The sequence below is a fragment of the Hemitrygon akajei genome, chromosome 17 (genome assembly GCF_048418815.1).
Source record: "Hemitrygon akajei chromosome 17, sHemAka1.3, whole genome shotgun sequence".
In the NCBI taxonomy this organism is placed as follows: domain Eukaryota; kingdom Metazoa; phylum Chordata; class Chondrichthyes; order Myliobatiformes; family Dasyatidae; genus Hemitrygon; species Hemitrygon akajei.
The window spans coordinates 51,430,177-51,456,704 of NC_133140.1; the positions used below are offsets into that span (position 1 = coordinate 51,430,177).

General features: G+C 41.1%; 1 protein-coding gene across 1 annotated transcript in view; it reads left to right on the plus strand.

Annotated features, from left to right (window-relative positions):
- Positions 1 to 20,531: 20,531 nt before the first annotated feature.
- The window catches only part of pop4 (POP4 homolog, ribonuclease P/MRP subunit), a 30,051-nt gene continuing 24,054 nt past the window's right edge, over positions 20,532 to 26,528 (plus strand). The window contains exon 1 of the mRNA XM_073070094.1: positions 20,532 to 20,602. Coding sequence (XP_072926195.1) covers positions 20,578 to 20,602 — 25 coding nt within the window. The 5' untranslated portion in view covers positions 20,532 to 20,577. The remainder of the gene's footprint in view (positions 20,603 to 26,528) is intronic.

The following is a 26,528-nucleotide window of genomic DNA, read 5'->3' on the forward strand; positions in this document are numbered from 1 at the left end:
TTACATATGTATATATATATATTAAATAGAAAAATTAAAATAAGTACCGGTAGTGCAAAAAAACAGAAATAAAAAAGTAGTGAGGCAGTGTTCATGGGTTCAATATTCATTTAGGAATTGGATGGCAGAGGGGAAGAAGAGGTTGCAGAAATGCTGAGCGTGTGCCTTCAGGCTTCTGTACCTCCTTCCTGATGGTAACAGTGAGAAGAGAGCATGTCCTGTGTGGTGGGGGTCCTTAAAGATGGACTCTGTCTTCCTAAGGCACTTTTCCTTGAAGATGTCTGGATTACTACAGTCTAGTGCCCATGATGGAACCGACTAATTTTACAAGTTTCTGCAACTTATTTTGATCTTGTGCAGTAGCCCCCCCCCTCGCCCATACCAGACGGTGATGCAGCCAGTCAGAATGCTCCCCACAATACACTTGTAGAAGTTTTCCAGTGTTTTAGTTGACAAACCAAATGTCCTCAAGCTCCTAATGATATATAGCTGCTGTTTTGCCTTCTTTGTAGCTGCATCAATATGTTGTGTCCAGGTTAGGTCCTCAGAGATATTGACACCCAGGAAGTACAGAAAGAATGGGTGGTCCCTGGGAAGTGCTGAGCAGTGACCGTAACTGTCTGCAGTTTCTTGTGCTCACGTACAGAGCAGTTGCATACAAAGCTGTTATGCATCAAGACATAATGCTTTCTATGGTGCATCAATAAAGATTCATGAGTCGATGAGGACCTACCAACTTTCTTTAGGATCTCTTTGAAGTGAAGCCTGAAAGCTATCAAGGTTGGGAAAGACAATGTTGGTGGCACAGAGGTAGCCAGGTCTTTCAGCAGAGTTTTCCTGGACATGGCAGCAGGCGCAATAGATCACAGGATTCAGAACCTTCAGACAGTTTTATTGGCTGACATAATTTAGGTTTTATTTGTCATTACATCCATTATTTGGCCTACCTGGAGTCAGCATTTCCCGCTTCCCAATCCACTCAAATCAGGTAAATTCGGATATCGCAACCAAGACTGACCCTACAGACCAAGAGATTCTTTGGAGCTGGTACATTTTAGCATTGAAACAAAATGTGTCCTTGAAATCAAAAATGGAAATTTTCAAAACCCAGAAGATTAGGCAGCATTATGGGTAAAAAAAAAGACAGAACTGACATTTCAAGTTGAAGACTCTTTCTCAGAGTGCTAAATATTTCAAACATTTTCTACTATTTTCCCGGATTTGCACTTACTGTTTTTTTTCTCCTTCAAATGCTACTGCTGGTATGACACTTTCAAAAAAGCCTTTGGCTCAAAAGGGTTTGGTAGTTTAATTATCTATAGAATGGGGTTCATGGGGGAGATAGGGTTGAGGAGGGTGCAGAGGTAGTGATGGTCTCCTGCATTAAAGGAAGCTTTCCTATTTGTCCTTAATGCCAAAGAAGAAGTTTGCTGGTTATCGGTACAATAAACCCAGTTCTGTTGCTATGAATGGGAAAAGTCAGAGATATATTAGCATAATAGAGATGAAATTAAGAATAAGTCTCCGGCATCCCTTTTAGAAAGAGCTTCACAGTCAATCCACGCAATTGTAAGGCACTGTGATTTAATCTATTTTCATTTCTTTTCATTTCTGTTTATATTTTGAAATATTTATGTTTAAATAATTGGTGATAAGTGTCACCAAGGGAAGTAGCTGAATAATTATTCAGCCTAAATTGTCTGATGGAGTTGAACTAACATCAGTAAAGATAGTCATTATCGCAATGTGCTTCAATAAGCTTAACAAGTCAGCTGCGCATGTTAATTCAGCCTACGCATGGTTGGTCATGTAATTGCTATTAGCTGAGTTCCAGGTCTGCACATACTGTTCAAAGGGTAAATAACACATCAAGTATGAAGAGAAAAATCTCAGACTGTGGCCAATTGTTATTTTGAGTGCAGTGCAGATCAGCTCCCAAACTGATTAAGGTGATGATGAAGCTACAGCTGTTATAAATCTGGATCTCACTTAAATCACCTCAGTGAATGTGTTTTGCACTACAGGTCAATGACTCCAAGTCAGGCCAGCAGTAGATAGCTCAAACAGAGACAGAATCAAGACTCATCCAGAAAAATCTCACCACCACTACTGATTCCATGAAAACATCAGTGTACTCTTTTACCCTCCATCCCATAACATATCGACTGTGCTTTGACAATATCACACATTTGCAAAGCCAAGAGTCTGACAATAATAAATATCTGAACTTGTCCCATTTAAAAGAAGAAATGGGGGTCTGGCAGTAATTCTTTTAAGTTTGTTTTAAGGCCACCATTGGCCTGCTAGCACTAATTTAACCAGGTCAATGACACACCAATTCAAAATAATTAACTGTGCAGTTAACTTGCTCTACAGCAGTTTCCTAATTGCAGAATTGCTTTACAAGTTCATCCTCAATGCATAAGATTCTGCAGAGGATGGAAATCCAGAGTAACATACACAAAACACTGGAGGAACTCAGCAGGTTAGGCACTGATAAAGGGTCTTGGCCAAAAACATCTGCTCTTTATTCCTCTCCATAGATGCTACCTGACCTGCTGAGTTCCTCCAGCATTTTGTGTATATTAGAACTTCATCAGTATGTTTAACTTTCCCAGGCCTTAGGAATATCTGGAAAGGTACACATACTCCTTTCAATGGGAACAAATGTATCGCATGCACTCTGCCTAATTTTGTCCTCAGGACATCCAATGGAGTATGGGCCTATGTGTTCATACATATGCAGAGCTCACAATGCAAAGCTTCTGTGCAGTCTAGGACATCACACAAAACCTTGACCTGAATTTCAACAGTAATGACATTTTCCTTCCATAAACTGACCAAACCCATTCTCTTGCCAATTGATTTAGCAATGGGCATTTTAAAAAATGGGGAGTTGCATAACTAGGATTCAATGAAAACATGAAACTGAACATGAAAAGTGTGAAGAACTTTACTGCCAGTTTTTGTGAGGTTATTTGTTCAATGCAGATTTGCCTGTCTCCAGTTTCTGTAATTTAGTCATGTCGAAGTAATTTGTGAGCCCTTTTATCCAATGCCACAAGCACTGTAGAGGTTGCCAATCTGCATTTAGCAATTAATAAAGGTGTGATTGAGGCCATCTGTCAGACCTGTCCAGTCCAGAATTGTTAGGATCAGAAGAAAATTAAAAGTATTCTCATGCTGATGTTACAATCAATCACTGTAGATTCATGCTGTGTAAGTGACTTATTCCTATTTCTTTAGGGGAAAAAATCAGCAAATAAGACGTAATCTTTTCAAAAACTTCTTTGAGGAAGATATTTGATATAATGCTGCCTGTACTGCTGAATAACATATTATCATGGTGCTGTCAGATGGTGTTTCTAATGAATGCTTTGACTCCTTTAAGGTGCCTGTGTTTTCAGATGTAATCTCTGAATAATATTTAATAGCTGTAGGATTTTCAAGTGGCACTGGTACTGTTTTACTTTCCTATACTTCCTATATCATAACCAGTACTATAATAAGCATAATCTTCTCATCAGAACTTTGTTGTCAAATGTTAAAGTGACTACACCTGGTCCTAATTTAGATAATCAATTTAATAATTAGTGCAACACATTCAGAATCCAGAAAAACGAGCATAGTAGATACCTAAGCATTGTGTGTCCAATGCCCAAAAAAAAAATGCTGAATTTAAGCCACACTTGTTCTACAGGAATTATGAAGGCTGAGTTATCCAGTATGTTCATGGCTGAGATCGGTATGTGTTTAGATTTAATCAAAAGTAATGGAGACCAAGTCACAAATTGAATTGGGGTTAAAAAAATCAGCCAGAATCTAACTGAATGGGTTTGGCCTATTCTTGTTCCAATAGTTGTTATTTAAAAACATATCAGATTAATTTAGAACTTGTTTGAAAGATGCTGGACTGACTTAAGGGGTCAATAAACCATTTTAGATGGCATTTTGCTCAAAATCTACTGGAAAGAAGTTTATACAATAACTTGATTATATTCATGAAAAAATGGCCAGATATTTCTGCAATACAATGAATTCACTGCCTGGCCGGCAAACTCCATTACTATTTAATCTATCATATATTCCACGTAAAACAGGACACCTCTTGGGTGAGACAAACAAACGCAAGCTAATATCCAAGAAGAAAGTAAGTTTCCAAATATCTATCGGAGCCAAGGACAGATGAGCAAGATTCCAGAGTATTAATCAATGGGAATGTCAGCTAAACTGGTGATGAATGGGCACTGGTGTGGCTAAAGCTCGAGTGATTGGTAGTTAATCAGCCAATGAGAATAGAAGGTTACTGTCAGCTTTCTTGGGACAGGCAGACACACTATTCCATAACCATCAGCTACATTTTACACCTTATCAATTACAAAAGATGGGTCATCGATGCCCATGTTTAATGCAATGAAACCTCAAAGCAGCTATTTACTTACTTTGTTTAGAAGTCATTACAATAAATGTTTAATCTAATTCATGTAACAATTTGTTCCACAAATCTACATTGCAAAATAGGAAAAGAGAAAATTCTCTAATTGTGAATTTAGTTTATTTTGTACTACCCCCCTGAACTTACACAAAGTTTTGCATCTATATTATTTTGTTCTTGTCAGATGAAATACCTGAGGTAATTTTCTTTTTCAACTGAACATAACTGACATAATTTGTGTAACTTCCATTAACTTAAACGAGGCTGTCAGCGTGTTGGTAAGACATCACAAGATGGTGGCACTTGTGGGAACAGCAACCACTCTGGCACTCTGGCTCCAGCCAATGGTGAAGTTACTTGTCCTGTTCGACTTTCTATGACTGAAAAACATTAAGAACACTGAAGTCTGCAGGTCTACTTCACTGGTGAGTAGAATAACGAAGGTGCTGCACAGTTATGACCTAATGTGGGGGAGGGCTCTCACTCCGCACTGCGGTTTAGGCAGCTACTTGGAGAAGTGGCCGTCGGAAGTGGTGCCCTCAAAACCAGAAGCACAATAAGAGTGCCGGTATTAAATGTGGTTTGCTGCAGACCCAGGCTCCTGACAATTCTACTTGCTAATGTCTGATCACTACAAAATAAAGAGGATTACCTACACAAAATGTTGGTGGAATGCAGCAGGCCAGGCAGCATCTATAGGGAGAAGCGCTGTCAACGTTTCGGGCCGAGACCCTTTGTCAGGACGAAGGGTCTCGGCCCAAAACGTCGACAGCACTTCTCCCTATAGATGCTGCTTGGCCTGCTGCGTTCCACCAGCATTTTGTGTGTGTTGCTTGAATTTCCAGCATCTGCAGATTTCCTCAGGATTACCTACATCTGTGTCTGAACCAGTGAGAGATGAGAGATTGCTGCATACTCATCCTGACAGAAACGTGGCTTCTAGACACCATTCCAGACTCAGCCACTCAGCTAGAAGGCCTAATCTCCTTTTGGGCAGCCAATAATGCCGCGAGCTATGGCAAGACCCATGGAGGAGGACTGGGTGTCTTCACCGTTAAGAGCTGGTGTGTGCCTGCCTCAGTAGTAATGGCAGACTGCTGACCGCAGACCGAGTTTTTAATGAAGTGAAGTCCTGTCTACTTAATGAGGGAGTTCACTGCCATTGTGTTTATTGTTGTTTACATTTCCACAACACCCCCCACCACCACCAGCTAGATGAGGTGGATCCTAGCCAAGGTAAACCCAAGCAGAGCTGTGGGGCCAGACAACATACCTGATCAGGTGCTGAAGGACTGTGTGGATCAGCTAACGTAGGTTTCAACAGACATCCTTAACATCTCTTTGAAATAGTACACTCTCTCTGCAGGCTTCAAGGCAGCCACTATCATTCTGGTGGCTGAAAGAGCAATGGTAGCTGGTCTAAATGACTACCACCCATTGGTACTGACTTCAACAATCATGAAGTGCTTTGAGCAGCTGGTAATGGATCATATAAAATGCCACCTTCCAGCTACATTGGCTCCTTTCCAGTTCACCTACCACTCAGCTGGTGCACTGATAATGCCATAACCTCAGCCCTCCGCTCCGTCCTAGAAAGCAATCAGTATTGCTCATCAACTTCAACTTGTAACCTCAAAACATAAAACTAATTGAAAGGCAAATACAGAGCTGAGAATAATATGTCCACTTTGTACTTCATTTAGTAAGGCATGTGCTTATGACGTGGTGGCGTAATGACGTGTGCCATTCGCATACTTTTACATGTAACCCATAATGAATTTTGCGAACAGCCCATAAGAAGGTTGGGCATCATTGAACATCCTTCTTGCAGCTCCTGCAGCCAAGCTGGTGCCAAACGTATTGCTTCATAAGCTTTCCTTTGGACTACACTAGTGAGGTCGAGAGGGGCTCTTGACAACCGAGCATCTCAGGATCTACATACCTTCCACTCATCATCACCCATTTTCCTTCGAGACAGACAGATGCCAACCAACCGAACAGCCATATAGATATCCAAAGCATAGTAAACTTTAAATTATCCCATTCAGGCCTAAAGATTTAATCACTGTGGAGGATTTCTTACACTTGTGGGATAACATCTTTACTGGCAAGGGGGAATCACTGTGCTTGGCAGGAGAGATTTGCGACTGGGAAACAATCTCAGGTTCTGCAGCCTCCTCGATGGTGGTTTTAGGAGCTGACTCTGGGACTGCAAGAAGTGGTTCTGACAGCTCTGACCACCTTTCTTCTGGACTTTTTGGTATCCCAGGCAGTACATAGCAAGCTGCTCAATCATCTAATCTGTCACAAACCACCAGACTAAGCTTTGATCCAACACATTCATTTTGGCCATTCCTACAGATGACTGGCATGTAGCTCTCAGTTTGGATGGTACAACAACCGTCAGTCCTCACGAGGCAACCCCGTCATGGGCTAGTTCATCCTGGCGCTGGTAAAAATGAGGGAATTGGAATTTCTTCTCTGCATTCTGTTGCGTTCTTTATAGGTACCATGGGTTACTCATAAAGAAACATATTCTGGAAGAACATAACTAGAACTTCTATTTAACAGCAAACAGCAACCACGTTTTAACATACAAGTTTCTCAATCATTCTGTCATTTCTGTGCATGCTCCGAACTGTCTAATCACATTCTGACATGTGACATGTGATATCACCACATCTTCCTTTCCTTAAAAAAAACAATTAGCAATATTAATCAAAACAAATGCATAATTTGACATGTCTCTATCAGTCTCTCTGGGGGTTTACGAACACGAGTAGACCTTCTAAATGGTTCACACAGCTCTTGTGTTTCATTGTTATTTTCATGTTTTGTCTGGTCTGCATCAGCTAATGGAAACTCTGGAGTTGGCTCTTTCTTGAGGTCTTTGCGATTTCTTCTTAACTCTGCTCCGTCTTCTGTTTGGATCACGTATGATCTGGGTTGTACTTCTTCAAGTATTGTAGCTTTCTGTGTCCATGTGTTCATTTTGTCTTGTGTCCTCACTTCATCTCCTTGGTGCAGTTCAGGTAATGAACAAGAACATCTGTTGAAGTATGTTTTCTGCTTTGCTTTGTGTTCATCTTTCCATCTTGTTCACCTCCCTCTGTTCTCAGAAGGCTCTCACCTATTGGCAGATTGAATCTCAAACGGCATCCCATCGAGAGCTGAGCAGGTAAGAATCCACATTCGAGTGGAGTACTACGATAGGCTAACAAAGCTTTATAAAAAATGTCTCATGAATTCTGGAAGTTCCAATTCCAATTCCAATTCCAGAAATTCCACCATTGAATTGTGGACCATTGTCTGTGAAAACTTCATCAGTTACACCATGTCTGGAAAAAACTGATTTCATGCATTCTCTGCTGTTGTTCTGCCCAAACCACACAAGGAGCAGTAATCTGTTATTAATAGATGATCTTTGTTGTCAGTTACAAACAGATCAACACCTACCTTCTGATAAGGTCTCCGAGGACTAGGATATGGCTGCTAGGTCCCTCAGCATCATAGAATTTCAACACAGGTTCTTTAATGAGCACTTTCTTGAGATTTTGCACGCCTTCTCCTGTTCATGATTCCAGCTCCATTCGTTTTTCTTTTCTGTTAGCTGCCTCAATGGAACAAGCTGTTCTGAAAGATTGGGTATAAATTTTCCCTTGTAGTTTACCATTCCCATAAACCTTTGAACATCCTTTTTACAATGCAGTCTTGGCATGTTCTCAGTAGCAGAAATCTTCAATGGATCAGGACGCACACCCTCTTTGCTGATGATATCACCCACAGAGGTAAGTTCCGTCACTCCTAGCTGACATTTTCCTTTATTCAATTTCAGGTCTAAGTCTGGTGTCATGCTCTTGTTTGTATGATCCCCAAACAATAATATCGTCCGTGGAAGTATCTATGCCCTCAATGTGCTCATATAACACGTGAATGGTTTTATGGTGCACTTCAGGAGCTGATGTAATTCCAAATGGAAGCCTAAGAAAACAGTATCTGGCAAAAGGAGTGTTAAAGGTGCACAACTTTGAACTCGGTTCATCTAGTTTAAGTTGCCAGAATCCAGAGGGTGCATCTAATTCACTAAAGTACTTTGCATTGGCAAACTGTGACATAATTTCTTCACGAGTAGGCAATTTGAAATATTCTCTTTTAATGGCTCAATTCAAGGCTCTTGGATCTAAGCAAATCCTCAGTTTTCCATTTTTCTTATCAACAATAACAAGCAAATTGACCCATTCAGTCGGTTCATCAATTTTTTGTATGATTCCTAACTGTTCCATTCTGTCAAGCTCTGTTTTGAGTTGATCACATAATGCAAAAGGTACTTTTCTACATGGATGTACTACGGGTGACACTGTGTTGTCAATTTTAATCGTGTGCTCTCCTGGAAGACAACCAAGCCCTTTGAACAAGTCCTCATACTCTTTCATCAAGTCACTGTATTCTGACTCTGTGTCACTGTCCAGGAATGATACTCTTTTCACCAAATTCAGTCTCTCACAGGCAGATAAACCCAATATTGACTGTACATTCTTAGGCACCACCACAAAAGAAAGCATGTGCACCATATTTTTGTTTGATACTTTTGCCACACTTGTTCACTTAATTGGAATGTCTGCACCTGAATACCCAGTCACTTTTATATTTGTCTGATGTAACTTTGGTCTTGGCTTTAATGCATTAAACTCAGATACTTGTGCTCCAGTATCCAGTTTAAACAGAATATTGTTTTGGTTCACTTGCAATGGAATAATCCTGTCATTCTTACTTTGTTTATTTTCACAAAGCACATCAATATAAAACTCCTCACATTCATTTCCAAGCACTGCATTTACATGTTTTATTTCCTTTCTACTTCTGCAACAGTGTGAAAAATTATTATTCTTACTGCAGTGATTTCACATTTTTCCATACGCTGGGCACCTTTTAGGTCAGTGTTGCCCCCCACAGTGATCGCAAAGATTTTTTCTTTCAGATGATGTCTTGCTCTCTGTCGGTTTCGTTGCTGTTTCATTATTTTTTTCTAATAGGATTGTGCTTTACAGCATCTATGCTGCCGTTCTCGATAAAAAGCTCTTTCGCCCATGACATTGCGGTCTCTGAAGCTTTGCAGAGAATCAAAGCTGCTTTCAAATTTACATCTGGTTCTCTGAAGAGTCTTTCTCTCAGAGCATCATCCAGAATGCCGCAAACAATTCTGTCTTTAATGAGAGTCTGTCATCTCTGCAAACTCGCATGTTTTACTGTGGTTTCTCAACTCGGTAACAAACAGATCAATCGTTTGACCAGCTCTCTGCCGACAGGTAAAGAACTTCTACCTCTCATATGTCACATTGCACTTCGGTATACAAAATGCATCAAATTTCCCCATTATCGCTTTTAGATTCAAATTATCTCCATTCTCAAAAGTAAAATGGTTATATGCCTCAATTGCACCATCCCCAATCACGAGGAGTAGAATGGCAGCTTGCATTTTTTCCAATTTATTTTCTGTTCTGATCACCGATAAATAAATTTCAAAATGCTATTTAAATTTTTTCCAATCTTCAGCTACGTTTCCAGTCAGCTGAAGTGTCAATGGGGGTAACAAAACTTCCATTTTTAAAGCTGTTAGCAAACAACAAAAAAGTTTGTGCTCTTTATTTTCGATTATCTTCACTTCTCCTGTGTTTAGCGAACGTATTATTCTTCCAGACCGACTTCTGACAGCATGTTGTGTTCTTGATACATACCATGGGTTACTCATAAAGAAATGTATTCTGGAAGAACATAACTAGAACTTTTATTTAACAGTAAACAGCAACCAGGTTTTAATATACAAGCTTCTCGATCATTCATGCTCCGAACTCGGTCTAATCACGTTCTGACACGTGACTCGTGATATCACCACACATTCCAGCCAATTTGTGTTGCCATGTAGACCTGAGACAGTGTGGGGTCTTTGCTGCTTTTCCTTTGGATCATCTCTACCAAAGCAGGGTGACTTTCTATTTGCATTAAGGAGACTTCTTATTTTCATTAGGGAGAATAGGTCAAGACTGTCCTCTTTTGTAAATTTTTCAGGTATTTCCTTTTCCAATGGTAAATGGGACAATCCATCAATACTTCAATGATTAGCTGTCCTCTTGAATTCGATCTTGTAATTGTGTCCTCTGAGAAACAGAGTCCGCCTCTGCGTTCATGCCACTGCTGTTAGTGGAACACCCTTCAGTGGATTGAAAATGGACACCACTGGTAGACGATCAGTAAGAAGGGTAAACTCGCTTCCATACAAATACTGGTTAAAATGTTTTACGCTCAAAACTAGACTCAAGGCCTCTCTGTCAATCTGTGCAGGATTTTCCTCGGCAGCGTTATGGGAGCATGATGCAAAGGCTTTGAGGCGCTCACTTCTGTCACTCATAACATGTGACAATGCTTGGTTTAAAGGATTCACATTTGGTGTGTCGTGCTCTGAGCCCATAACCTTCTAATTGTTTTAAACAGTGTCTTGAGATTTTGGGGATGTTCTTTGTCATCTTTACTAGCAACGATGATGTCATCCAGGTGCCTTGAAGCACCGGGTCCATAGCTTTCCACCAGAGTGTAGGTGTAGATGCTACTCCAAATCTAAGCCTATTATAGAGATAAAGCCCTTTGTGTTTATGGTGAGAAACACTTTAGACTCTTCTTCCACCTTCATCTGTAGGCAGGCCTCAGCTAAGTCCACTTTGCTGAAGTGTTTCCCTCCAGAATGGTTTGCAAAGATATCCTCTATCCTGGGTAGAGTGTATGATCTACTTCCAGTACTTGGTTGGTCATGACCTTAAAATCACCACAGATCCTGACAAACCCATCCTTCTTGTCTACAGGTACTGGGATCACTGGCATGCCCACGGGTTCCACTCAGCCTTGGAAAGAATTCCTTCAGCCTCTATGTGATCTAGGTTACTGGCTACTTTATCGTGGATGGTATAAGGAATTGGACAGGGTTCATGAAACTTGGGGTTTACCCTTGATAAGGTAAATCTACAGAGATTTATTAGATCTATTGATAAGATGGATCTATAGAGTCTCTTGTTATGATACCAGCCCCCTCCTTTGCGAGAATCGCAAGAGCCCTAGTGAAGGGGGGGGGGGTCAATGACCCAAGAGAGAGGGAGACGTGCTGACTACCACGTCCGGGATGCAGAATAAAGCGACCCTGACCATTGTCTCATGAAGACCACGTGTAAAGCCCTCGGGCAAAGTGGGCTGGTTGAGAGAGAGATTGACACTTGCGATCCCGTGAGGAAGTATAAAGGAGGGTCTGGGGGGGGATGATCCCTTTAGATGCACCAGAAGACACGCTAGAAATCCTGCGACAGCGTTTAATAGCGACAGCCGGTGGTGGGGTTCGTGTGCGTCTTTTCCTTGCCTGGGATTGGCGACCTCACCATGAGAGAACGGCTTAGCTACAGGGGAGGCCACAAGTGAGCGTCCATTCCCCAACGAGACAAAAGACGGAATCGAACCCCTAAAGGTTGGACAAACCCGGCGGGTAACTGTTTCATTCAATCTCTCTCTCTCTCTTTCTAACAAAAGTGCACCAATGCGACACCACCAAAGACGGCAGCTGGTGGAACTGCAGTGACCACAAGAGACTTTCAGATATACAGCGGACAATATATACATTACCCCTAGACAACGATAGAGTTTATTTATTATTGGTTATTACTATACCTGCGCTTTAGATTGAGTAGTGACGACTTATGGTATCTGAATGTTTGTATTAACCTTACTTTTGTGCCCCTTTATAAATAAAAACGTTTGAAAATGGTACCATCAGACTTCAGCAGACCTCTCTATCTTTGCTGGTAAGTGATCCAGTTACAGGATACGTAACACTCTCAAAAGCAGAGGTGGAGGAGTATGCCTCATGATGAACTCTTCTTGGTGCACAAGTATATCAGTGCTGTCCCAACTCTGTTCACCAGACCTCAAATATCTAGCAGTAAAGTGACATCCTTTTTTACCTACCACGTGAGTTCTCTGGGGTCATTCTGGTAGCAGTTTACATTCCACCTCAGGCCAATGTCAAGCAGGCTTTAGATGATCTGAGCAATGGGATCAACATGCATGAAACAGCGCACCCTAACACTTTCACCATCATTTTGGGAGATTTTAACAAGGCCAGGCTAAAAACATCACTAAGCAAATACATCACTTACAATACCAGAGGAAACAACACACTGGACCATTGTTACACCATCAAGAAAGCCTACCGTGCTATTCCACACCCTCACTTCGGGAAGTCTGATCACCTGGCTGTACTTCTACTCCCTGAGTATAGGCAGAGACTGAAGACTGCAGAACCAGTAGTGAGGACCAAGAAGCTGGACAAGGGAAGCACAGGAGTGCCTACAGGGCTGTTTTGAATTGGTGGACTGGACTGTATTCAGGGATTCATCTTCAAACCTGGATGAGTATGCCGCAGTTGTTACCGACTTCATTAAAACCTGTGTGGATGAGTGTGTGCCCACAAAGACTTACTTTACATTCTCAAACCAAAACCCGTGTATGAACCAGGAGGTATGTCGTCTGCTGAAAGCTAGATCTGTGGCATTCAAGTCTGGCAACCCAGGCCTATACCAGAAAACCAGGTATAACCTGTGGAGGGCTATTTCAAAGGCGAAGAGACAATTTTGAAAAAGGTTGGAGGTGATATCAGATGCACAGCAACTCTGGTAGTGTCTGCAAGACATTACTTCCTACAAAGTGAAAGCCAGTAGTATGGATGGCAGCGATGAGTTCATCTGGTAGTGAAGCAGCACCTTCTATACCTGCTTTGAAAGGGAGAACACAACTACAGCTGTGAAGATCCCTGCTGCACCTGATGACCCTGTGATCTCTGTCTCAGAGGCTGATGTTAGGCTGTCTTTAAAGAGAGTGAACCCTCGCAAGGCAGAAGGTTCTAATGGAGTACCTGGTAAGGCTCTGAAAACATGTGCCAGCCAACTAGCGGGAGTATTCAAGGACATTTTCAACTTCTCACTGCTACGGGCAGAAGTTCCCACTTGCTTCAAAAAGGCAACAATTATGCCAGTGCCTAAGAAGAATAATGTGGGCTGCCTTAATGACTATCACCCAGTAGCACTCACATCGACAGTGATGAAATGTTTCAAGAGGTTGATTATGACTAGACTGAACTCCTGCCTCAACAAGGACCCGGACCCATTGTAATTTGCCTATCGCCACAATAGGTCAATGGCAGATGCAATCTCAATGGCTCTCCACATGGCTTTAGACCACCTAGACAACACAAACACCTATGTAAGGATGCTGTTCATTGTCTATAGCTCAGCATTTATTACCATCATTCCCACAATCCTCATTGAGAAGATGCAGAACCTGGGCCTCTGTACCTCGGTCTGCAATTGGATCCTTGACTTCCTACCCGGAAGACCACAATCACCACGGATTGGTGATAACATATTCTCCTTGCTGATGATCAATACTGGCACACCTCAGAGGTGTGTGCTTAGCCCACAGCTCTACTCTCTATAAACACATGACTGTGTGGCTAGTCATAGCTCAGATACCATTTATAAATTTGCTGGAGATACAACCATTCTTGGTAGAATCTCAGGTGGTGACGAGAGGGTGTACAGGAGTGAGATATACCAACTAGTGAAATGGTGCCGCAGCAACAACCTGGCACTCAATGTCAGAAAGATTGTGGACCTCAGGAAGGGTAAGATGAAGGAACACATACCAATCCTCTTAGAGGGATCAGAAGTGGAGAGAGTGAGCAATTTCAAGTTCCTGGGTGTCAAGATCTCTGAGGATCTAACCTGGTCCCAATGTACTGATGTAGTTATAAAGAAAGCATGAAAGCAGCTATCCTTAGGAGTTTGAAGAGATTTGGCATATCAACAAATACACTCAAAAACCTCTATAGTTGTACCGTGGATAGCATTCTGACAGGCTGCATCACTGTCTGGTATGGAGGGTCTACTGCACAGTACCAAAAGGAGCTGGAGAAGGTTGTAAATCTAGTCAGCTCCATCTTGGGCACTAGCCTACTAAGTACCCAGGACATCTTTAGGGAGCGGTGTCTCAGAAAGGCAGTGTCCATTATTAAAGACCTCCAGCACCCAGGGCATGCCCTTTTCTCACTGTTACCATCAGGTAGGAGGTACAGAAGCCTGAAGGCACACACTCAGTGATTCAGGAACAGCTTCTTCCTCTCTGCCATCCGATTCCTAAATGGACATTGAAGCTTTGGACACTACCTCACTTTATTTTAATATACAGTATTTCTGTTTTTGTATGTTTTTAATCCATTCAATATATGTAATTTATTTATTTGTTTATTTATTATTATTATTATGTTTTATTTTATTATTTTTTTCTCTCTGCTAGATTATGTATTGCATTGAACTGCTGCTGCTAAGTTAACAAATTTCATGTCACATGCCGGTGATAATAAACCTGATTCTGATATGCTTGAGTTTTCCGATCTATCCTTGAACACCGCTGTGGCTTCATCCAGTAACTTCCTTAATGTATTGTTTCAGCCAATTACGCATCTGCAATGCTGGGCTTCACATGCAAGCCCAATGTGGTTTGTTGGTTGGTGCATTTCACTGTTACAAATGTCATTCCCACAGGAAGCTATATTTTCTCCAGAATAAGGTCTTAGTTGGATATCTGAAGGCTTCAGTTCAGTCTCTTTGAAACCCGTTCAAAATAATTTTGTGGACAGTCTCTTCATGATCTGATTATTTTTTTCATCAACAGCATGCAGATGAGTGCTCCTTTTGAATCTGAAGCTTGACTTCTTATCATTTTCTTTTCCCTGTGCAGTCCATGTATTTTTGTCTGCCCAACTCATGTCCTACTTGCTGCATTCTCTACTAGTTTCACCTTACATCTGCATTGATCTAGTGAATGTGAGCCCCTGCCACAATGTTAACACAATTTGTTTGACCAGGCCGGTTTCTGTTTAGATGTTGCAATTCTGTTCATGCTCACCTTCATTCCTGAGTGCAACTCAATTTCATCTCTGGTTGATACTGCGATTTCAACTGCTCTTTTAAATGTGAGTTGTGCTCCAGTTAGGAACCGTTACAGAATGCTTTCTTGTAAGATCCCACAAACTAAGCAATCTCTCAGTTCATCATTAAACCCATCACTGAACTAGAAGTACTCAGACAATCTCTTCAATTCAGCCATGTAAGCTGAAAAGGACCACCCTTCCTTTTGATTCTGCTTATGAAACCTAAAGTGTTCTGCAATCAACAATGGTTTTGGTTCTAAATGTTCCAACATTACTTTCATGATATCAGCAAAGCTAATTTCAGCTTTTAAGTTTCTAAGCAATTTTTATGCCTTTCTACCTATTGCACTCAGTAACAATTCACTTAGCATACATCACCCAGTTATCTCTTGTGCAAACAAGGGCATCTACCTTTCCGAGGTAGTCAGCCATTTCTGCTTTTTTCAAAGATTTAAAGTGCTTTTATCATCAAAGCATATCTAAGTCATATACCTTGAGATTTGTTTGCTCACATACAACCACAAAGCAAGAAGCCCAAACGAACCCGATTTTAAAAAAAGAATGACCAACACCCAGTGCGCACAGAAAGAGGAAAAAACACGAATCATGCAAGCAATAGAAGTGAGCAACAACAACAGTATTCTGAACCGAATTGAGTCTTTAGATCTGACTCCCGGAGCAGCCGGTGTAGGCCCCAGCCTCGGTCTCAGTTCATCATATAGCAGAGCAAATCGCCACAAAGCACAGCAGCCAGAGTAGCTCACAGCCGTGGCGCCGTAGAGAGAAGAATGAACATCGCAGCAGAGCGAGTGAAATCGGCCTGACCCTCACCTCTGGTCACAACACACAGGCATTTTAAACTTATTATTATCACCCAGTACACATTGTTTATGAAGCCGTGAATTTCATCTCTTTTCTGCCTTTTTTTAAACTCAACTGTCTCTCTCTTTTTCCCAAGAAATCATGTGCTGTACTTTTCTTTTAACTCGGATGTCTCCCTGTGCTTCCACAGTGAGGTAGTCATCTTGAGATCGTTTTAACACTTTCACTGCCACTGTTATGTGTTGTAACTCCAAAACAAAGTTATTTGAAAGATAAACACAGAGCCGGGAATAATGTGTCTACTTCGTTCTTACTTTAGTAAGGCACACAAATATGATGAGGTGGCATAATGACATGAGCTATTCACGTATTTTTATGTATAACCTTTAATGAATTATGTAAACAAAAATGCTTGAACAAACAATATACTTACAATGTTATTCAAATATTAGAGAAATATTAAATACACAATATCAGCATTTAATGATATTGGTGAGTAAACCACCCTCATTGAGGCTCAGATCCCTGTCTATAACTGAATCTTGGACCTCTCAATGGAATGACCTTAGATAGTCTGACATCTCAAGCTCCGTCACACTAAGCACTGGTGCCCCCCAATGTTGCTGACTCATGATTGCACTGCCGGATCCAGCTCAAATGGTATCATTGAGTTCCCTGATGATACTACAGTTTGTTGGCCTCATCAGCAACAATGGTGAGTTAGCCGAGAGGAAGTTGAGAGTCTTGTCAAATGGCGTGAGAACAACAATCTGAGTCTCAATGTGGACAAGACAAAAGAGATGATTGTGGACTTCAGGAAGGCACAGGCCAACCACTTTGCATTGCATATCAATGGCTCTGCGGTGAAGAGTGTGAAGAGCACAAAGTTCCATGATGTGCACATAATGGTTGATCTAACCAGGACCCACAGCACAGTTCTTCAGTAGTCAAAAACATACAGTAGTGTCTACACTTTCTGAGGAGATTGAGGCATGCAAGGCTCCCCGCCCCCATTCTTACAACTTTCTACAGGAGCACCATTGAGGGTGTCCTCTCTGACTGCATCACCGTGTGGTCTGGAGACAGTCCTACAGAGGATGGTAAAACCACTGAGAGGATCACAAGGATCTCCCTACCCGTTTATCGGGAGCATTGCAGACAAAGCGCCACGATCTCTTTAACCCACTACAGTCAGGAAGGATGTACAGGAGCATCAGGACTGGGGCTGCCAGACTGGCTAATAGCTTCTTCCCTCAGGCCGTGAGACTAATGAATACCCTGCCACCACCGAGGTCTCGTCACTAGGTCAGTGTGCTGGTTACTGTCTACTGTTTATCTGTGCCCCATATATTTTGAATTATATTCTATAAACTTATTTATGGCAATGTTTTTGTGTGTGTGTGTGTGTGTGTGTGTGTGTGTGTGTGTGTGTGTGTGTGTGTGTGTGTGTGTGTGTGTGTGTGTGTGTGTGTGTGTGTGTGTGTGTGTGTGTATATGTGTGTGAGATAAGTTTTGTGGGTCCACTGTGGTCCGGAGGAGCATTGTTTTGTCTGGTTGTATTTATGTACGGTCAGATGACAATGAACTTGAACTTGTTCGTATTTTTCTAATTTACGTTATCCTGAGGAATAATCTGTACCTGTGGCCATATTACATGGCATCCAGGCCTTAAGGCCCATTGATCTAGCAGGACCCAAATGGCAAGATTATCTTGCAAAGAACAGTGTTGGTGGAGGGGTGAAGGATAATGATGACGGAACACAACAGGTCAAGAACTATCCAGTACACATACTGTATGTGCTCAGTAAAACCCAACTGTACCTCACAAAAGCTCCTGTAGACTTCTATATTACCGTGAAATTGTCAGAGCCCTGGCTCTAATATTTAATGAAGAGTAAGTTACTGCCAATAAGTATTGGGAAGACTATGCATTTTCAATCTCCTCTTAACCTCTGTTCCATAGTTTACAGCTACATCCATTTCCTGACATACATCTGAAATTCAGACTGACCGTATTGTATTTAATCCTGAGATAAGTGTTAGTCTACATAAGGCTATCAATGTTCTCTTCTAAAAATAATTCAACTCTACACTTTCTTTAAATCATCTGCTCCTGAAACCTTCAACCATATTCTTACAAATGGACATAACTAATCCATAAGAACGTAAAAATTGGAAGCAGGAGTCGACCATCTGGCACGTTGAACCTGCCCCGCCATTCAGTAAGAGCATGGCTGAACTGGCTGTGGACGTAGTTCCACATGCCTGCCTTTTCTCCATATCTCTTAAACCTCTTGTTATGCAAAAATGTATCTAACTGTGTCTTAAATATATTTAATTTGGAAGCCTCTACTGCTTCCCTGGGCAGAGAATTCCAGATTCACTGCCTCTCTGCGAAAAGTAATTTTTCCTCATCTCCATCATAAATCTATTCTGCTGAATCTTGAGTCTACATCTCCTAGTTCAAGTCTCACTTATCATTACAGACAACTGTTTTGGTCTATCTTACCTATTCCTTACAAAATTTTATATGTTTTTATAAGATCGTCTCTCATTCTGAATTCCAGTGAATATACAGTAGTCCCAGGTGACTCAATCTCTCCTCACAGGCTAAACTCCTCACCTCCAGAATCCACCTGGTAAGCCTCCTCTGCACCGTCTCAGAGCCAGCAAGGAGAGCAGATCTGCATCTCGTACTCTAGATGTGGCTTCCTCATTCCCCTGTACAGTTGCAGCATAACCTTCCTGCTCTTAATTTCAATCCCTCTGGCAGTGAAGGCCAATATTCCATTTGCCTTCTTGATAAACCTGTTGCACCTGCAAACCAATGTTTTGTGATTCATGCACAGGCCCTCCCAAGTCCCTATACATAACAGCGTGCTTCCAAACTGCATGAACTCACGTTTACTAATGTTGTACTCCATCTGCCAGACCCTTGCCCACTCACTTAACCTATCAATATCTCTGCACAGACTCTCCATATCCTCCGCACCATTTGCTTTTCCACTCATTTTAATGTCATCAGCTAATTTAAATATGCTACACTTGGTCCCTTCTTCCAAATTGTTAATGTATATCGTGATCAGCAATAGGACAGCACTAAGGCCTGTGGCATTCCACTCACCACTGACTGCCAACTGAAGAAATACACATTTATCCCAACTCTCTATCCATGATAATACATTACCCCCAACTGCAGCATCTTCATCTTGAAGGTATGCAGCACTTTATTGAACACTTTCTGAAAATCCAAGTGTACAACATGCACCTGCTCCTCTCTATCCACTACACTTATTCTATCCTCAAAGAACTCCAATGTTTATCAAATTCGTAACAAAAGGAGATGAAGCTATATCTCTATAAAGTTTGGTATTCTCTTGCCAAAGCTGTAATTTAAGTATCTTGGTACAGGATAGGGTTTTTATTTCCCTGTGGAATAGTATTGTTTCTGATTTTGATGACCATGGGAGTATCCTCAATAGTACACAAATATTCCTTGCAGTCATATACTGGATCTATTGCACAAGAACATAAGAAGAGGAGCAAGAGTTGGCCACCAGGACCCTAATGGCTGATCAATGCTGCACTTAACCCCTCTTAAGTGCCAGTTCCCTACAAATGACAATTTCTCCAACTTGCAAATATTTATCTTTTCACACCTTAAACATACTTTATGATCTGGTCTCTGCCGCCACAGCGGCAGAGATTTACTACACTTGGAGAAGATATTTTTACACATTTCAGATTTGAATGACCAGCCCCTTATTTTTGTAGCTACAGGTCGGGACTGTCCCACTTGTGAAAACTTCAGCATTTCCTTAAAAATTGAACGGTAATTTAGCAAAAGAGTGTTATCTCCCTGGAAGTTTTACAATACTACTCACTTTCTTCAGGAGGGTGACTGTAGTTGGATCAGGTAGCAGAAAAAGTACCAGGTAGATATTTAAACACTTTACGTTATTCCCTTTCTAGAGAGGAGCAGAGTATCAGAGTTGGGGTTTGACTGGCTTATTTGCGCAATGTTATTCCAGGGTACAACAATGCCAGGAATTAATAGAAAGTGCGAATAAGAAGACGCTTTGATCGGGTTAAAGCAATGTAGTCTTGCTTTGAGACAGCAGATCGATGCCATCACTGTTCCGGCGGCAGTGCCCGTCAGGAACAGCATTTGGAACACTGTCCGTGTGCACGGCGGTTGCCCGGAGGTCCCCATGGTTACAGCGCCGGATCTGCCCCCGGTTCGGTGATCCGGTTGGCGCCCCTCCTGACGTCATTTTAATGCGTCGGGTTGGCCATCATGGCGACCTCCTCTGCGATAAAGGGTAAGTGTTTTCTTTTTGCTATTGCTGCGTGCGTAAATACTGTGCTTCCTTCACCCGCAAGAGTGCAAGGCTCAGGTCACTGCACCAAATTCATAAAGGCATGGCGCGTGGGAATAGGATATTCAGCCCACGCTGTCTGCGGTACCTGCTAGTTATCGGTCCCAGCCTGGTACTGCATGAAATGGAAAATGAAGCTGGTTCTGTCGCTGTCCTTTCCATTATTATTGGCCATACAGGGATCCCACAAATTTCCCAGGTTTATAGGTCCAAATTAAACACGAGCATGTTATTTTTTCTCTATTTCCATCATTATTCATTGCTTTCGTATTGTAAAATGTGTAGGTACGGATACGGCTTCAGTGTGTACAGTGCTGTTACCAGGCTTGCCTCTCAATTCATCGATTTATGTACTTGCCAGTTGCCTATCTGAAAACCTGAGGTGTGTGGGTTGAGAAATCACTCGTTGAGCCTTTTTAACCAGTTTTAAATTTCAATTATAAATTTGACCATGACACTGTTCATCTGTAGAACGTTCTAGATTAGATGAAGTAGTACTTCACTTTCTGAATTTAAGCTACTTTGGTAGCAAAATATTTTGATACATGTGAGCTTTTTTGTGCGCAACTAGTGTGTGATTTGGAGTACACTGGTGAATAGTAGCAGTTTCAATGGTAATTATAAATTTGATACACTTGGAAAAGAGAAATGTGCAAGGAAATGGTGAATGAGAAAAGGGAAAAAGGAATGGCAAAACAACCAGAATCAAATGGATGGAATAGACTACAATATGTGCTGTGTGCTGATATACCTGTAGGAGAGCTTAGCTATTCTCAGTGACCAAGTTAAGGGAACGTTAAGCTTTGTCATCGTATACTTACGATTAATGCTCATCAAGTTCAAATACCCTCTGAGCAAATAGTCACATCTATTGTCTAGTTAGCACAGATTCATAACTACAGGGGAATCTGACTTTTGGGAGTAAAAACAAGTGTAAAATTGGAAGCTGTCCACCACTGGGGATTGTGAAGTTTGGGTGCTGCTATGTGCTTTTTCTGCTCACATTACATTTCGGCAGATATTAGACCATAAGACATGAGAAGATTTACATCTTCTCCTTTATTTCCACTCTTTGCCTCCTGCCAGTCAGCCAATTTTCTGTCCACACTGGTATCTCCTTGCAATACCATGGATTTTTATTCAGCAGCCTCATGTGCTGCACCTTATCAAAGTACACAACCTCCACCAATTCTTTTTTTGTCTTAACTGCTTGTTATTTCTTCAAAGAATTCCAACAGATTTGTCAGGCAAGATTTCTTCTAAAAAGAAATCATGCTGACTTTGGCACCTTATCAAGCACCTTCAAAAACCTGGAAATTTCATCCTTAATAATGGACTCCAACCACTGAAGTCAGGCTAACTGGCCTGTCTCCCTCCTTGTTCTATATATCTCATAAATGTCACATTTTTACTCCCCTCAGTGTAAAGAAACTGCTTTTCAGTTCTCTTAAATCTCTCCCCTCTGATTTTGTATCCAAGCCGTCTAGTTATGGATTCCCAGCCCTGGGGAAAAGGTAATGACTGTCCACCATATCCATACCACTCATGATTTTATGAACTTCTGTGAAGTCACCTCTCATTCTTCTGTGCTGTGAGGAGTAAAGGTCCAGTGTGTGTTACTTCTCCGTATAAACCAGGTCCTCTCATCCAGGCAGGATCATCATTTATCTCTCCTACACCCTCTCCAGCTTGACAATATCTTCTCTCTTACAGGGTGATCATTACTACACAATACTCCAAGTACAGTCTCCCCAGTGGCTTATATAACTGCAATGTAATGTCCCTACTCCAAATCCTGATGCTGTAACTGAAGAAGGCCAGCATGCTAAATGCCTTCTTTTTGTGTTAAAAGATTATAAAAATTTTTGTTTTTGATGTGATGATTAATGCCAAATATGTTGTTGTATAAGTAAGAGGGGTAGGCGTAATAAGCTGTAGCTTCAGCCTACACCCTTTCAGTCTGTTTTAAAGAATATCTATGCTTTTTGCTGTAATTTTGTCCTATGAAATCAACGTTATGAAATCATCATTGTAAATGATGCTTTTTGTTATGTTTGTACCAACCGAAATAAATTAATTTCCTTCTTTCCTTCCTTTTGACTATTTACAGCTGCTTTCAGTGGACTGTGTACTAGTACTCCATGTCCCTCTGTTCCACAGCTTTTATCAGTACCCTGCCGTTCTTTTATACGTCCTACTTGGTTTCTATGTCCAAAATGCATCACCGCACACTTATCTAAATTGAAATGTATTTGCCATTCCTCAGCCCATTTCCTAACTGATCAAGATCTCTTTATAATTCATTGTAACCTGCTTCACTATCAACAAGACCTCTAGTTTACAATCATTAGCAAATTTGCTAGTTGAGCCACATACATTCTAAATAAATAATGAATAACGGCCAACACTGAAGGGGTCCCTAGTAGCCACAGACCATCAGACATTCTTCCTATCATCGAGCCAATTCTGAATACACCTCTCTCACAGCATACAGTGCGTCCGTGGCCAACACAGACTGAGGATTGTGCTGAGGGCAGCCTACTAGTTTACGGTGCCACTATAACATGTGCACAGTTGACTAACTCTTACCTTACTGTACGTCTTTTGGAATGCGAGAGGAAACCCACATTGTCATGGGGAGAATGCTCAAATTCCTTACAGACAGCACTGGGAATTGAACCCCGGTTGATGATTGCTGATGCTGTAAATCAGGGTTTCTCAACTGGGGTTCCGCAAGAGTTCGTGATTTTTTTTTAAAAAAGCATCGTTCTTTTAAACTAAGCGCAATGCTCGTGCTCACAGAGGCTGTCAGTGACCGAGCAGCCCTATTAGCAATCTCGTTAGAGTCTTTCAGCCCAGTATGGCAGTGCGGAGTAGGGCCGTGTTTATTTGCTTGAGTCTATCCTCAGTTTTTGATGCAAGATGGTTGAGGCTGTCGATAATTGCTGAGTGCTGTATTGCACGGAGGGGAGGGATGGTAGGCTGATGAGGAGCATGAAGTGCGTCTTTTGGGCATTGAGTTGACTCGCCCAACTTGGGCTGTGTCGTCAGCTTCCCTCCCAAATTACCTCCCCCAACTTCCCCTTACGTGCCACTGGCTGACTTATTAGAGCAAACAAATTCTACCAGTGTAGTAGAAAATTGGAGGGAAATTTTCATTCTAAAGAAGGAATTTTTGCACTCCTTCACTCAGCTGCTGGCCTGCAGCTTTGCTGTTGTAAACGTTGCAAAAGATGGATTGTGTAGGTTAGAAGTATTGTGAAGTTTTTGTATTTTTTGCAGTTTTTGTTCAGTTATTTATTATGCCGTTGTTCCTATACAGCCTGTCTTTACAATGAAAGCCACTTATCAATGGGTTTGAGGTGGACCGGTGATCCAAGTTGTCCCATTCCATTGTGCCTAGTCTGTGGCAGACAACTTACAAATCCAGGAATGGCTCCTGCAAAATTGAAGCCACTCAACTACTATCACAGCCATATGACATGTGAAAGTGCTGATTGTTCTGAACAACTATTGGAATCTCAAAACAGAGTAAAACTTTTGTTAATAAAGTCACAGTCAGCAAAGAATCAGGAAGCAAGTTATTTAGTAGCAGAACTTACTTCCCAGAAAAGGAAAAGTCACACAGTTACAGTTAGCATGTAAAATTATAGTGGGTAAAATGCTAGGGCAAGATGCAGTTTGAGAAATTGAAAAGATTTCATTCTCAAATGGTACAATAGGTTAACATATTGATGACATGTCACATAATGCTGAAAAGGTTTTGTGTGATAAATTGAAAAACAACAGCTTCTCTATCCAGGTTGACGATTCAACAGATTTCACCAGTAAATGTCCTGTTGTAGCATTTGTAAGATTTGTAAATGATGGGGAGATTCAAGAAAACTTTTTTTTGTTGCAAAGAGCTGCACGAAACAAGCAAAGGCCAAGATATATTTAATGTTTGCTCTTCATATCTGGAAACAAAAGGTCTGTCTTGGAGGAACTGTGTTGGCATCTGTACTGATGGTGCCATGAGAGGTTTGGTTTCTCTTGTTTAAAAAAAGAAAATCCTGATGTTGTCACAACACACTGCTTCAACATTGCAAATAAATTTTCATGTTGTAAATAGCATTAATTAAAATCAATTTACAAAAATTTAAATTAAATCCACCAAACCTACCTCTAGAAAAATTAAATCCCATTTTGGCTTAAGCCAGTTCTTTAAGAAAAATTTATTACGTTTGCCTTATGAGCTTTTAAAATTTTATGAAAGGGAAAGAAAGAGATTAATGTCAAGAAAGGTAAGCTAAGCTTAACTACCTGCTTTTTTCAAGAAAGGTTGGCTAAAAGTCAATTCTCTACTCAAAAGAGCATTGATCATTATTTTTGGATTATTGCTGATCATGCTAACATAAAGTCAGCTGTAGATATAATATTTTTCACATGGGGTTCACTGGGACCTGACAATTATTTCAAAGGTTGTTCCAGGTCAAAACGGTTGAGAAAGGCTCTGTAAAGTGTTAGGCTAATCACTGATTTGTCGTGCTGCCCACTAAATAAAACCCTTTGGTCTATAATAGTCCCTGAAAGGCAGGCACTTGGAAATTAAATTAAAATTTTTGTTTCCCTTTAAGAAAACCTCAGTTAAAATGAACTCCCGTCCCTCCCATTCCCTTATCATTCCCCACTTTAGCTCTTGGTAGATTTCATAATTAGTGTTCAGTGGTTGGTAAGAAAATAACATGGTACAGCACTGGAACAGGCTCCTCAGGGCACAGTATTGTGCAAACTAATTGAGCTAATAGTTAAGTGCCATGCTAAACTACTACATGCTAAACATGTAATCTCTTCTGCCTACGCAATATCTATATACCTCAGTCTCTGCAAATCCTTGTGTTTAAGGGCCTCTTAAACATCTCTATTGTATTCGTATCCACTTCCTGCCCTGACAGCACATCCCAGAACCCACTACCATGTGTGTGTTTTTTTTCTTAACCCCTCTCATCTGAAATGTTGGCCCTCTAGTATGAGATATTTTGACTCTGAGGAGAAAGTATACTGACTGTCTACTCTTTAAACTTCTATCAAGTCTCCCCCCCCAGCCATCAGCACTCCAGAGAAAGTACCGTAGATTCCGGACTACAGAGCGCACCTGATTAAAAGCCGCTGGTTCTAATTTTAGAAAGAAAATCAATTTTTTACGTGTACAGGCCGTACCAGATTTTAGGCCGCACCGGATTTTCGGCCGCAGGTGTCCCACGTTGTAATATGAGATATTTACACAGAAAGATATTACACGTGAGGATTTTTTAACTTTTAATTAAATCCATATGGTAACATAAACAAATACATATTGCAAATGCTTTTTTTCGAACCGTGCCTGTAACGCGGCTACTTTTAAATATAAGTTGCGTATACTTTTTTACTGAACAACATTCCAATATCTCCTAACGACTGGTAAAAAATATATATACTGCAGCCTACCAGGAAAAGTTATTGATCGCCTTTAACTTAAAAGCAGCGTTCGCTCAGATCCAATGCCGCTCGCGTAATGCGCTCCCCCCCTCCTTCCCGTTTATCGCAAACTGGCATTTTTCCCACAAGACGCGGCGAAACCGGGTGTGACGTCATAGCATCCCGCGATGTAGTACAGAAAACAAATATAGTTAAAACACTTCTAACTTTAACTAGAAAATGAATTACTAAGCGAAAATATTATAAACTAAATAACTGCCATAAAGGCAGCTTTTCTTCGAGTGTTTTCCATGTTGATGAGGGTGAGTACAAATGACTGATTTACAATAATTTAATTGTGAAAGTGCGCTTGATTTATCGTACAATTTCATTGGACCTCTGTGAACTACTCATCAATTTTATTGGTCTACTG